The 12,947-nt window shown below is 49.8% G+C and overlaps 1 protein-coding gene across 7 annotated transcripts in view; it reads left to right on the top strand.

The window, feature by feature from the left end:
• GNAS (GNAS complex locus) overlaps positions 1-12,947 on the top strand; it is a 65,678-nt gene that overhangs the window by 10,255 nt on the left and 42,476 nt on the right. For 4 of the 7 annotated variants that reach the window (XM_087445061.1, XM_087445059.1, XM_087445058.1 and 1 more), the window contains exon 1: positions 2,168-3,950. The exons of the other annotated variants lie outside the window; for them this stretch is intronic. In XM_087445061.1, the coding sequence (XP_087301187.1) occupies positions 2,183-3,950 (1,768 nt within the window). In that variant the 5' untranslated portion in view covers positions 2,168-2,182. Of the gene's footprint in view, positions 1-2,167; positions 3,951-12,947 lie in introns of those variants that run through there. 7 annotated transcript variants of the gene reach the window in all.

Here is a 12,947-nt window from a genome sequence, read left to right as displayed (position 1 = left end):
TGCCCGTGGGGATAGTTGGCCAAAGTTTGAACGAAAGTTCAGTGTTGGCATGTGGAAGTGTGTAGACACATAAAGCTGAGATGATACGCCTTTGGGGGGCCCCAAACATTACCTAGGGTCTGACTTCGTCAGCTGTCCACCGTGCAGCGTGGCCACGTGGATGGTGGATGCGGGTGCAGCGATGCGCTGTGGCTGTGGTCCTCTCGTTCTAAGAGGGATGCGTTAGACTTAACGAGATTGGACCGTGCGTGGTTCGCCCGCCTGCGGCTCGTAGATACAGCGATCCAGATGGTGTGCCCCGCTCGCCGCAGCCCATCCGATGTAACACCCATCCCATCATCCTTCCCCTGCCCGCAGGAGGGGCGACCGCCTGCCTCCCTGCCTAGCTGCCTTGCACCCAAACGTGGCTGGCAGGTCCATGTCACCCGCTAGTGAGACAGACCTGATGCCCATGTCCCGGGTTTTACGTGATCTGCAAGCAGCAATTTTTTCCCGGGACTCAAATCCTTCCGCAGACCCCAGACCCAGAGCAGTACGCGCATACGCCCCGAGCCCACCCAGGTGGTGCGGTATTTACCCGGGCAGGCTCTGAGAACACCACGCGTTACGGCGACGGGAGCGCAGCCGGGAGACCGCTGGGTTTGTGGCCGGGCTTCGTGCCGCCTCAGCGGACTCTAGCAGGGGAAAAGTAAAGTGGCTGCCCTGGGAGACCCATAGCGAGAGGACAGAGGATGGAGTGGGTCTGGAGAGGGGTTGGAGAGGAACTAGAGATGCTGACTGACCGATCCTGTAGCCGGTGCCGAGGCTCGGAGCAGCAAGCGGCTGCCGGCGCGGCACGGTGTCTTTGGGTTCAGTGCGCATAGAGTTGTCCAGTTTCTCAGACCACCCTAAACTAGCCATAAATCCCAACTGAAATCCCTTTTAACCCTTCCCGACAACAGTGGGACTCCCAGAACTCTGAGGCCTCCCCTCCGTGGGGTCCTGGTGGACGTCCCGCGCCCCCCACCCCCCCTCCACCCCTCTTCGGTACCGCGGCGGCTACCGCTTAGAGGGTCTCCGTGGTACGCGCCTGAGACCCTCTTATTCTCCTGAATCATCGTCCACATAAACGGAAGAGAACCCTGCCTGCGCCACCCTAGGCTACTGCGGAGACCCCTAGAGTGTGGTGGGGATGGGGACATCAAAGTGCTTTACAGGAGCCAGCCTCGGCAAGCCGGCAAACAAAAGCTGCAGAATCAGTGGAAAGTACCCCAAGGCGTTTTAAAAACAAATTGAGTGTGCACATTTGGCAGCCCCTCGCCCCTCGCCTCCTGTCTGCCCCACTGGTGGGCTCACGACCACCTGTCGCATCCCCGTCCCGCGCCCTCACCCCCTTCCCAGTCGCCGAAAGCCTTGCGCTGCGGACTTGGGGCTCAGGATCGGAGGCTGCCCAGGGCTGGGGGCTGCGGCTCAGGGGTTCAGGGGTATCCTGAGGTAATGAAACCCTCCTGCAGTCCCCCCCTCCCCCCGAGAAGAGTCAGTTGGGTCTGGGAGGGAGGGTTTCAGCTCCTGCGCTCAAGCAGCCCGGGGCCCACGTCTTGCGTCACGTGGCCAGCAACGCAGGAGAGCTCTCTCTCTGGCCAGGGGAGAAGAGAGGAGAAACACTCCAAATCAGTCAGGGAGAGGAGTGGAAGGAGCCAAAACGTCCCTGCGAGGCCTGCGCTCATCAGCCCCCTTACCCAAAGTCCGGGGCTGCCAGCGCCAGGATCCGGCTCCGGGAGCCGCCTGGGCACCAGGGCCGGCGTCCCCTGGTGGCAGAGAGAGAGCACTACGAACGATTTTCGGACCGAATCGGCACGCTCCTCAGATCCAAGCAGGCGGGGCTGGCCTGGAGCAAAAAAAGAAAGAGAGAGAGGAGGGGACGAGGGGAGGCCAAGTGGGGGCCAGGGGGCAGCCTCAGGGGATAAAAAGTGGCCAGGAAGGAGACAAGACTCTACCAGCAACATATAGAGTTGCTTCTGCTACCATCTAGGGTTTGAGGCCCTGAACGCCCCAGACCTCACAGAGGTTTGGAAAGTGAAATCGGAGAACTTTCTAGTACTTTGATTTTTTTTTTTTTTGAAAATATTTTTTTCACCCTAGTTTGGTTGGGTGCTCCGTCTTACGGGGCCCCAAGTTTATTTTAAGAGTCCGCCACCGTGTTATGGGCGTGCGCAACTGCCTCGACGGCAATAATATGTCAGGACAACGCCATATCTCCCTTGAACTCGGGGAACAGCCCGAGCAACCATCTTTGGAGGCCCCAGGGGCAGCTGCCCCCAGTGCTGGGCCTGGCGCAGCCGAAGCGATGGAGACCGAACCGCCTCACAGCGAGCCCATCCCCATCCAGATTGAAGGTGAGGCCTGTGGACCCCCAGAGGTCTCCAGGCCCAACTTCCAGAGCCTCAGCCAAGCCATCGAGGAAGTCGGAGCCCATGGAGGCTACAGCCCACCTCCTGAGGAAGCCATGCCCTTCGAGGTTGAGCAGCCCAGCATGGGAAGCTTCTGGCCTACCCTGGAGCAGCCTGGAGACACCCCTGGGGCCCATGCAGGCCTTGAGGCCTTCTGCCCAGCACTCCTGGAGCCCGGAGCCTTCGGTGATGCCAGCCCAGGCCTGGGAGGCTACAGCCCTCCACCTGAAGAAGCCATGCCCTTTGAGTTTGAGCAGCCTGGCCAGGGAGGCTGCAGCCAACCTCTCCTGCAGATCTCAGACCTTGCTCCAGGAGGCCCAGGTGCCGGGGTCTTCGGCGCTTCTCCCGAGGAGCCCCCAGCCCTCAGACTTCCAAACTCGGGCTTCAGAGGAAGCTGCAGCCCTCCCCCTGAGGAGGCTATGCCATTTGAGTTTGATGAAGCAGCCTTTGGGGACGAGAGCCCACCCCCTGGGCTCCCCCGAGCTATCCCACAAGTCGACGGCGGTGATGGCGGCCAGGTCACGGCAGTCGCGGTCCCGAGTGCGGTCCTCCTCGCTCCCGCCGCGAACGAGCCCCCCCTCTGGGTCCCAGGCGCCCTCGGCAGCCCATCCCGAGAGGCTGTCAGACCTCCTTCACACTTCGTGGGCGACAGCCCCCCGATGGAGATCTCCGGACCCCCGCTCGAGATTGGCAGCGCCCCCGTTGGGGTCGACGACACTCCCGTCAACATGGACAGCCCCCCAATCGCGCTTGACGACCCGCCCATCGAGGTCTCCCGAGCCCCAGTTAAGAGAGAGCAAGCAGAGGGAGAGGGACCCCCAGTTGAGGGAGAAGCAGCCGAGATGGAAGGAGGCTCAGCCGCCGCTGCCGCGGAGGGAGGAAAAGTCCCCTCTCCCGGGGAAGGAGCCCCTGCCGCTGGGGCCGCTCCCGCGGTCTCTGCCGCTCCCGCCGCCGGGGCAGCCCCAGCCGCCCCAGCCGCTCCTGCCGCCGGGACAGCCCCTGCCGCCCGGGCAGCCGCTGCTGCCCCTGCCTCCGGAGCCCGACCCAAGCTCCGTTTCCTTAGACCCCCCAGCCCCGAGATCCAGGTTGCCGATCCGCCTACTCCGCAGCCTACTCGCGCGTTTGCCTGGCGGGGCAGGTCTGAGCGCGGCCGCGACGACGACGAGGGGTCGGTCAGCAGCAGCGGAGACGAATCCGACGATGGGACCTCCGGGTGCCACCGTTGTGTACAGCCCCGGCGAAATCGCCGCCGCCGAAAGCCCCAGCGCAACTTGCTCCGCAACTTCCTCTCGCAAGCCTTCGGGGGCTGCTTCGGCCGATCTGAGAGCCCCCAGCCCAAAGCCCCGCGCAGCCCCAAGGTCAAGAAGGTTCCTCTGGCGGAGAAGCGCAGACAAATGCGCAAGGAAGCCCTGGAGAAGCGTGCTCAGAAGCGCGCAGAGAAGAAACGCAGCAAGCTCATCGACAAGCAACTCCAGGACGAAAAGATGGGTTACATGTGTACGCATCGCCTGCTGCTTCTAGGTAATGCGGCGGACTCTGCCCGTGGGGAGCAGGGCCGCCCGGGGATCCCGGGAGGGGGTGGCAGGGCTGCCCGGTGGGGCTTGGGGCCTGGCAGCGGGAGGAGGAGGTCTGGGCAAAAGCAGGAAAAGCCTGCTAGAAAGTTCCAGCGAGGGGCCCTAACTTTGCCCTGGGAGCGGGAGAGGGGCTCGGGTGGGCTTGGGTGGTCGAAGTATGTGCCCTTTAGGGAGAAAAGTGGTGCCGTACAACACTGAGGGTCGTTTCCAGCTGGACAAGCCAGCGCCAGCGACCGTAAGATGCCGCCGAGTCCTGGGGTGGGGGCCGGCAAGAAAGGCGGGGGCTTCAGGTGAGCCTGGCACTGCCGCGGAGGGGCCCCGGGGTTTCCCTGGCTAGGCTGGTTGGGGCCACCGTGGGTTGGGGTCGTTGGGGAAGGTGCGCCCCCGCCTCGCCTGGCACGGCTGCTTGGACTCAGATAGCTTGTCGTTGGTGTGTGTTGGTGTCCATATTGTGTCCGCCTGTGCATGATATGCTCAAGTGTCCTCCAATTCCCATCTCCCCGGCATCCCCAAATTACCCGCCGACTGTGTACTTGTACCGGGGAATGGGCTGTCTTGTGTTTTGCGCCATGGTGCCGGCAAAAACTTTCCGTGTTCGCACAGTGTGGTGGTACCTGTGCGCTGGCGCTCTGCAGCGGGCGGCGCGAAAAATGCGGAGGAGAAGGTGGTGGGATATCTTGGGTAACAAGTTGGGCCACTGGCTGGGAGGAGAGGGGGCCGCCTCCCGCTGGCCTCCATAACCTTTTTTCTGTGTGTCTTTTCTCTCTTTTTTCCCTTTGCGCTAAGCGTTTCCTCACTTCTCATTCGTTCGCCAAACCCTCCCGCCTTTACGGTTGAAAAACCAGACACTCAGGTATCTGGGGCGTCCGGGGCCGCACACGTAAATTTGGTCTTTTGCACACATTCAGCTCACCTGATGGGGGGATGGGAGGAGGAGGGGGAAAAAACGCTTAACCTGCTGTAAGCAAATTTGGATCCAAAACCACAGTGGGCTGGTTCCAAGAGGGTGGGCGTGGCTATGTTTAAAAAATATGAAATTTTTTTCCTAGGGAAGAGCCCGAGGTAAGCCAATCATTTACACTTTTATAAAGAGCACGGTAGGAGGGGCTTGGTTTAAAAAGAGAGGGGTTATGCGTTGTGAGTGGAATGCCGTCTTGTGTTTGAAATGCAATTAAAATAAAACTTGAAAAAAAATGCTTCCAGTGTATTTTAAGTGTGGACAAAATGTGGTAAAACTGTGAATATGAATTGTGAAATATGTAAATGTTTGCATGTGAATTTTTTCAAGCAGATTTAGCTGGGGGCAAAGAGGCTCACAGGTAAGACCTTCTGTGGGCTTGGGATACCAAAAAAAGTCTTGTGTTAATAATCCTCGGAAGGGTACCTTTGGCGGCCCCGCCTTCCCCTCCGTCTCCCTTCACTTTTTCCGCCTGCAGCGCCCCCTCCCCTCTCCAGGACCCCCTTCCTCCCGCGAAAACAAGCCCCTGTCCCCTATCTTCAAGTCCTTCCCTGGCCCTTCCCAGTTGCCCTGCCTCCCACCTTCCCCTCCTCAAGACTCTCCTTAGCTCAAATCTGGGGCGTGGACTCCTGTGCCACAGTTAATAAAAGCAGCAATAGTCTGAATGTGGGGCTTAAATGAAAATTTCAAAAGTGAAGCTCCACAATCTTGATTTCTTCATTTTGTTCTCTAAGACTTTTCAAGGGATTTCAAGATCACAATTTCTAAGGCTGTGCTACATTTGTTTGTTAAATGTTTTATAACGTGTGATGGTTTTCATTAATGACATTATGGACGTCACTGTAAGCTATTGTGATGTGTCTCTCTCACAAATCACAGTTTTGAATGTGATAGTCATTTTATTTATGCCCACCAAGGAAATAATGACATCATCATTTTCCCAAAGACATACAGAAGGGAGATAGTTTTAAATTTCAGATGTCCCAACTGCACTAAAGCCACAGAGCCTTAAATGACAATGTGCCGTTTTCTGCAGACAACTGGTTTTGCCATAACAGTTCCATTTCCATATTCCAAACATAGCTCTAGGAAGCAAACTTGTGATGGGGAGGGGGCACAACTGGGTGTAGACAGGAGAGCCAAGGGACAGTGTGCACTTGACACCTAATTGGTGTGTCCCTTACATGCTGGGGCCTCAGTTCCCTCATTTGTGGAATGAAGCTTTCCCAGCAGACTTGCTCCACTCAGGTCTCCTTTGTTCCAGGTCTTAAGTCTTCTATCCCGGGAGGAGGGATAGAGGGGAGGGGGGAGCACAGTCCCCTAAAATCAGGACTGGAAGCTTATACCACAGATATGCAAACATCAACCCTGCGGCAAACTGTCCATGTCTGGGACCAAGTCTTAAGAATATTAGAAGATTCCCTTGCTTACCTTTGTTTTGTATCCAGGGGGAGAAACCAACCTTAATAAAAGGAAGTTTGCTGGGCTCTCCCTGCCATTGTTTTGGCTCTGCTCACAGGGTGTTGGTGGTCAAGCACGTTTGGATGCAGTGTAGTCCAGGAGACTAAACTTCAGTCCATGTCTAGCATGAACCTGAATTCAGACAGCCAGTGTTGCCTGCTGTGGCCATGCGACTTGTCAAGCCAGGCTAATTTCTGACCAGGCTTCATTTTGCCAAAGTGACAAGAGAGGCACCCCATCTGAGTCTGAGTTCCTGACTGGAGAGGGGGAGAGGGGGAAGGATGAAGACTGACTTACCTTTAGGACAAGACTTTTTACTAACATTCTAGTCCTAACTTATAAAACAAGATATCCGTATATTCTTACCACTTAAAATGCAGATCAAATGCCCATCCTTTGATATGGTTCCTAGTTTGTGACATGCAGATTCATCTGTTGCTTTAAAAATGTGTGTGTGTGTCTGTGTATATATACCCTCTCCATTTTTATTGCCCAAGCAGCCTAACCACATTACAGGAAATCTTAAAAAGGAAAAGGGGTGGGTGGATGGATGGATGGATGGATGGATGGATGGATGGATGGGTAGGTAGGTAGGTAGGTAGGTAGATAGATAGATAGACAGACAGACAGACAGACAGACAATCCATAACATGACCCAAGTTCTAAAATATTTAAGAGATGACGCCTTCTTCTTACTCAGCACTACCCAATAATAGACTATTTTCATGTTTCTGTTGCCCTTTTGAATAATTTTGGTGGCTTACACAGGTTTTTTGAAACCTAATTTGAGTGTGATTTTTCTCATTTTTTAAGAGTTGAAGGCTGCTAAATTAGAATTTCTTAGTACCTGCTGCATTTATTAAAATTGTGCAGCAAATGCTATGTATAATAATGGCCATTCTGCCATGACATTTTATTTATACAGTGAATCTCAATTAATTGTATGATAATTTATTTATGCCATCAGGTGCAGCAGTGATGCATTGCATCCCATCTTGCAGGAGCACCTTTTTTCAATACAGCCAATTTTCCGTATTCAGAATGCCTCCACTGAGCTATTTGGTGCAGTGGGAAGGACATGGCTTAGCAGGGCACAAAATTTTTGGAATTAAGAGACTTTTATGATTTTTCCTTCTCTGTCTCCCAATAGAATTTCATGCTTCTCAAAGGCTGAAATTCTTCCCTGTCTTTTAAAATCCAATTTCCTATAGATTTCTCTCAAAAAACTTTTTTCTATATAGCTAGGTTAATTTTTATAATTGGCCCGTGTTATATATACCATGGAAAACTTGCATTAAGCAAAGAAAAGTGGGGTTCATTGCCTTTTTGTGTATCTCCTCCTGACTTGAAAGGGACAGCCTCACTGCCTTCAGAGTTATTAGTAACCAGTAATAGTAATGATTACGCATAATGATAGCACATTCTTATTGTATTTTTAAAGGCCTTTCATCTAGTCACATTTGTCCTTTGAAACAGCCTTGGGCAATAAAAATGTGATAGGACCCCATTTCATAGGCAAATAAACCAAAAGCTCAGAGATTAAATGTCAGAGACTTTTGCTCAAAGACTGCAAGGTAAGTGAAGGAGTCTCAAGTTTCTAGTTCAGAAAAGACACTCCATATTTAAAAATGTGGTAATAAGCTATAAAGCATTATTTAAATGTGAAGCATGATTATTGCAAGTGTACTATGTGCTCTTAAAATCCCTTGTCAAATGACAAGTGTCTAGCAGTCTTCTGCTTTTTGAGTTACAGCCAGACCCTGGCAGATCCCTGCTTATAAATGTCCATTGAGTGTACATGAAACGTGAGCTCCCCAGTCTGAGATACCTGTCACTGCTATGGTGATGGTTAGTTTCCACATTTGCTTTAACTCATCTGCCAACACTGCAGTCTTAGTTTGTTTGTTGGGCTTTTCTTTCTTTCTTTTTTTAACGCAGATTTTCTTTAAAGTCTTTTTTAAATCCCGCAGTAGTTTTCAGCGGAGTCGAAAGCTTTCTTCCTTATTCAGATTTCCACTAAAAAAATAGTAATAATTTTAAAATGCAGTTGCTGTTATGCATAGCTCCTCTATATTTTTAGTGTTAGAGTGTAATAGACTGTTTAGAATCCTGGCCTGGATCTAATGATCCTATTAAAATAACTCTTGCTCAATATTTTTCATAGTGATTATTTTTTTAAAGTATTCCTTACTTTTAGTCGTGGCTAATTCCTACTTAGCAAGAGTCACTGCATAATCTTAGAAATCACCTTTGACTTTTATGCAGGAAGGTTGGTATTAAGCAAAAAATAAATTTATTTGTAGAGAAGATAACATAATTGACTAGATTTGAAATTCCCCATACCAGCCATGCATCTTCTTTTTAGAGTCAATTTCCCCACCAAATAAAACTTACCCCTCACCCCCAGCAAAATGGTGGCTCTTCAAATGCCTCTACATGAAGTTACTTTTAGGAGACACATAAATAGGGAATGAATATTGATCTCTACACTTCTTGGTTCCTTCAACCTGTGGCAAAGGTGGGTTCTTTGCAAACCCACGTCGTGCCTCCCGAGGTTCCTAATGGAATGTGAAATTAACATGCCAGTTCTCCAATTTAAAATCAAATTTCTCAGGAAGAGTAGCAATTTTCAAGATAGAAAGGGCAGGGCCAATTGATATGACAGGGTCCCCACCATCAATTAAAACAGTCAGTTGGGGAGAGAACTAAAAGCATTGGTCAGTCTAATTAACCCTCTCTGGTGGCCCCCCAGCAGTAGGGACTTTGAGACTCTGGCCTGCTCACACCCACCTTAACAGATGTCACTGAATTAGACTGAAAGAGTCTTTGTCCCATCAGATCGCTATTCTGGCCTGTGGTCACCCTGGGCATAAGATCATGATCTTTTCTGGGAGTGAGAGGAAAAATGGGCCTGAGTCTTTGGGAGTCCTGCTGAAGAATCAGCGAGTCCTTAGTGGCCTTTATAAAAGTGAGGAAGTCAAGTGGGAAGCCCCAGATACAAATTGGCCAAGGGGGTGGGCCAAGGAGCCTCAAAGGAGGGATGGGCATTTCCAGGGGAATCAGGAGGAGATGTCTTTTTCCTTAATTTCTCTAAAGAGAGGGCCTGATACTAGAAGTGAATACCCTCTAGAAGTTGAGAGAAACCTTTAAGGGGTATCCTCAACCCAGTGCCTGGCGCATAGAAGTGCCTGATAAATGGTAACCGTTATTTTTAGAAATGTACTGCTCCTCCTGGACTTTCCTCTCCCTGCTCCAAGGAGGTTTTTGTTTTTGTTTTTTGTTTTCTGTATTCCCCTTGAGACTGTTGTGTAAGTTCTAAAAGTACTAGGCACCCATTCTGTCTTTCTGTCTCCTTGTTTCAGAGTACATTGTATACATTTTGTAAGTAGAGTCAACCCAAGCAGTAGACAGAGGACACCTTGCCAAATTCATGGTTGTGTGAGGTCTCTCTCAGGTGAGTGATGTGGCCCAGACAAGATGAGGAGAGAACTTTTTTTACTTGTCCTGAAAAAGTGTCACCTATCCCCCTTGTCCATCCCCTACCCACCACTACCTCCTTCTTTTTTTATTTATTTTTATTTATTTATTTTTTTTATTTTAAAGATTTTATTTATTTTATTTTTTCCCCCCAAAGCCCCAGTAGATAGTTGTATGCCATAGCTGCACATCCTTCTAGTTGCTGTATGTGGGACTCGGCCTCAGGATGGACGGAGAAGTGGTGCCTCGATGCGCACCCGGGATCCGAACCCGGGCCACCAGCATTGCAGCGCGCGCACTTAACCACCAAGCCACAGGGCCAGCCCTCCTTCTTTTTTTATTAGCCCCTATTTATAAGTCAACTCAATACTGTGGTTGAGCCCGGGGACCTGAGGGCAGATTTTTCTATGGTTTTTGCACATGAAAAAAAAACAAGATTGTCTTTAGTTTTCCTTCTCGACAGCCAGATTGTGAAGCAAGCCAGCCAGTGGGAATTGAAGATGAGACCTCCAACAATGAGGTAGGGAACAGCACAAAAATCAGTGTTTGACTTTTAACTGTTGTGGATCCTCACATGCTCAGTGGAGACCTAGATCTGGTCTCTGACAAACAGTGAGCACCAAAGGTGCACAGCTTTCAAGTTAGAATTATTGGAGCAGCTTTACACGTGTAACAACTGGGGGCTGTAATAAGGGAAGAGTGTTAGGTAACTGATCTGTGACAGAGCAATAAAAATTAAGGGAGTGTGCCTCTGTTGTACTCACTTAGAGGGAAAATCCCAAATTGCATTGCAGAGTAATTTGTTAAACCTCAGGAGAATTCATGAGCATTTTGACTGGTGGAGTTCTGCCCACAGAATTTGAACATTAGATCTTACTAAATCTTTCTTAATGATTCAAATTGGGGCAAGGAGAGAGGTAGAAAGGTATAAATTGTTATCCAATCCCAAATTTATTATGAGTCAGTCACTGTTTCCGACGTTGTCACACACATTTGGTGTGTGGGCCAGAGTAAGTACCTTAAACTTCCTTTAATGAGTTGATAATGGGAAGGAAAATCTCTTGTACCCACTTTCTAAGGAGTGCCACAGTCAAGCTTTCACGAGCTCAGTGTCGCCGCTGCGTGTAGATTCTTAGGAGGAGATAAGAACTTGGGCAATGAGAGCTGCTCTCTTTTGATTTATCCAGCTCTCCTCCGCCTCAATCAAAAGACCACTTTACCTCTCTCCTCTTTCCTATTTGAACAGTTTGGCCTTTCATCAAACTGATTGCTAACGTGCAAATGACTGAGGAATTATTTTTTACAGGGAACCTGCAAAGAGGTAAGGTTGAAAAGAAAGAATAATTCTTATGATGATGCACAAACACTGAAGTCAGGCATTGTGAGAGAGTCTAGCACCGAGCAGGGAAATAGGAACAAGTGTCCTGCATCTTAGCTAGTGTCCATCCCAGCCTCCGACCTCTAGGACCACATGCCTGGCCCTCAGTTTCTTTAGCTGTAAAAGTAGCTGATTGGTCCAATTGAAAAAGAAAAAAACCAACCTGTCAAAAATAGACAGTGTTAATTTAGGAAGGATACAGGTACTTAAATTACTGAGACCCCTTGAACACATCCTTTTACGTAGATGCTGTTTTCTTCTCTGTGCTTATGCATGGTAAGTCCTGAGTATCCAAAGGACTTAAGCAGAGGCTCTGTTGGGTCCCCCTTAATAAGAAGTCAAATTTTATTTGTCTTCAGCCCCTTGAGTTTTTTGGCCTTCATGGGCTTCTGAAATCTTAGAAAGTGTCCATCTTAACTCCTTATACCCACTCTCTGTATAGGTCTATTAGGCCTACAGGATGCTTAATTAACTTACTAACAAAATTGTATACATCATTCAGGGGTCCTTCCACCCACTGCCTCCCTGCCCCAAATATGAATTTTTTAAATGACTGATTCTAGAAGGGCCCAGAGATGGTGAGGTGAGTTGATATTTCAGGTGGCCACTAGATGGTGAGACGGTATAAGGCAAAAGAATGGTGTCGCATCAGTGGTAAAAATGAGAGGGGAAGGGGTGAGCCAGCGAACGTGCAGAGGGCCCCTGCTTCACTTTCAGCCCCCACCCCGCCCTAGGACAAAGTCTGCATGTAATAGGCCCCAAAGCTTTAATCAACCCTAGCGTGTTATTTTTAAGCTGTGACTTCTCCCCGTTGGCTATGTACTGGGATTTTAGGAGCATTTCCGGGGGGCTCTAAAACAGAGGTCTTCCATAGCAGCTCCATTGACATTTTGTCATGGGGGCTGTCTCTGTCCTGTGCACTGTAGGATGTTTAGCAGCATCTCTGACCTCTACCCACTAGATGCTGTAACACACACGCAGCCCACCCCCTACCACCACCACATACACACATAGTGTGACAATCAAAACTGTCACCAGTCATTGCCAAATGTTCCTTTTGGGGCGAAATCAATCCCAGTTGAGAACCACTAACCTAACATTATCAATATCAAATCCTGGGGGAGGTAGAGATCAGTCATGTCATAACTTAAGACCTTAAAAAGAAAAGTCATCTTCAGAGAAAAGATCATTGACTTCAGTTACTAATAACCAGTCAAAAATGTTTATTCTAATGTTAGTGATCCTGTGTTCTTGGGTAGAAGTAATTTCCAGAAATCTCAGAAAAGAAGGTGGTGACCCAGATGGCCCTAAATAGAATAGAAAAGAGAATTATTCCAGGGAAGTAATAATGATTTGGTCTAAGACTCTGATTAACCAGGTCAGTCCCGTAGCTAATCAATGGACTGGGATAAAGCAGGCCTTAAATACATTTTAACCCTTAAATGATCATATCTACCACTTAGGGGTTCCTTAGGGGCCTTTGTCCATAGCAGGCTGGGAATTGTCCCTCTGTCTGGTGTGCACTAAATTAATTCACCATGCATTGTAGAGAAATATGCTGAGATAATAAAGACTATATATACTCAGATGGCTGCTGATTATGGATCAGCTCTGGGATGGCTGGGGCCCCGCTTCACATGTGTCCCACGAAACATTAATGGAGCCTTTAA

The sequence above is a fragment of the Ceratotherium simum genome, chromosome 21 (genome assembly GCF_057802395.1).
Source record: "Ceratotherium simum simum isolate JZ-2026a chromosome 21, ASM5780239v1, whole genome shotgun sequence".
Taxonomy (NCBI): domain Eukaryota; kingdom Metazoa; phylum Chordata; class Mammalia; order Perissodactyla; family Rhinocerotidae; genus Ceratotherium; species Ceratotherium simum.
The sequence above is the reverse complement of the archived record's forward strand: the minus strand, read 5'-3'. Positions and strand labels throughout refer to the sequence as shown.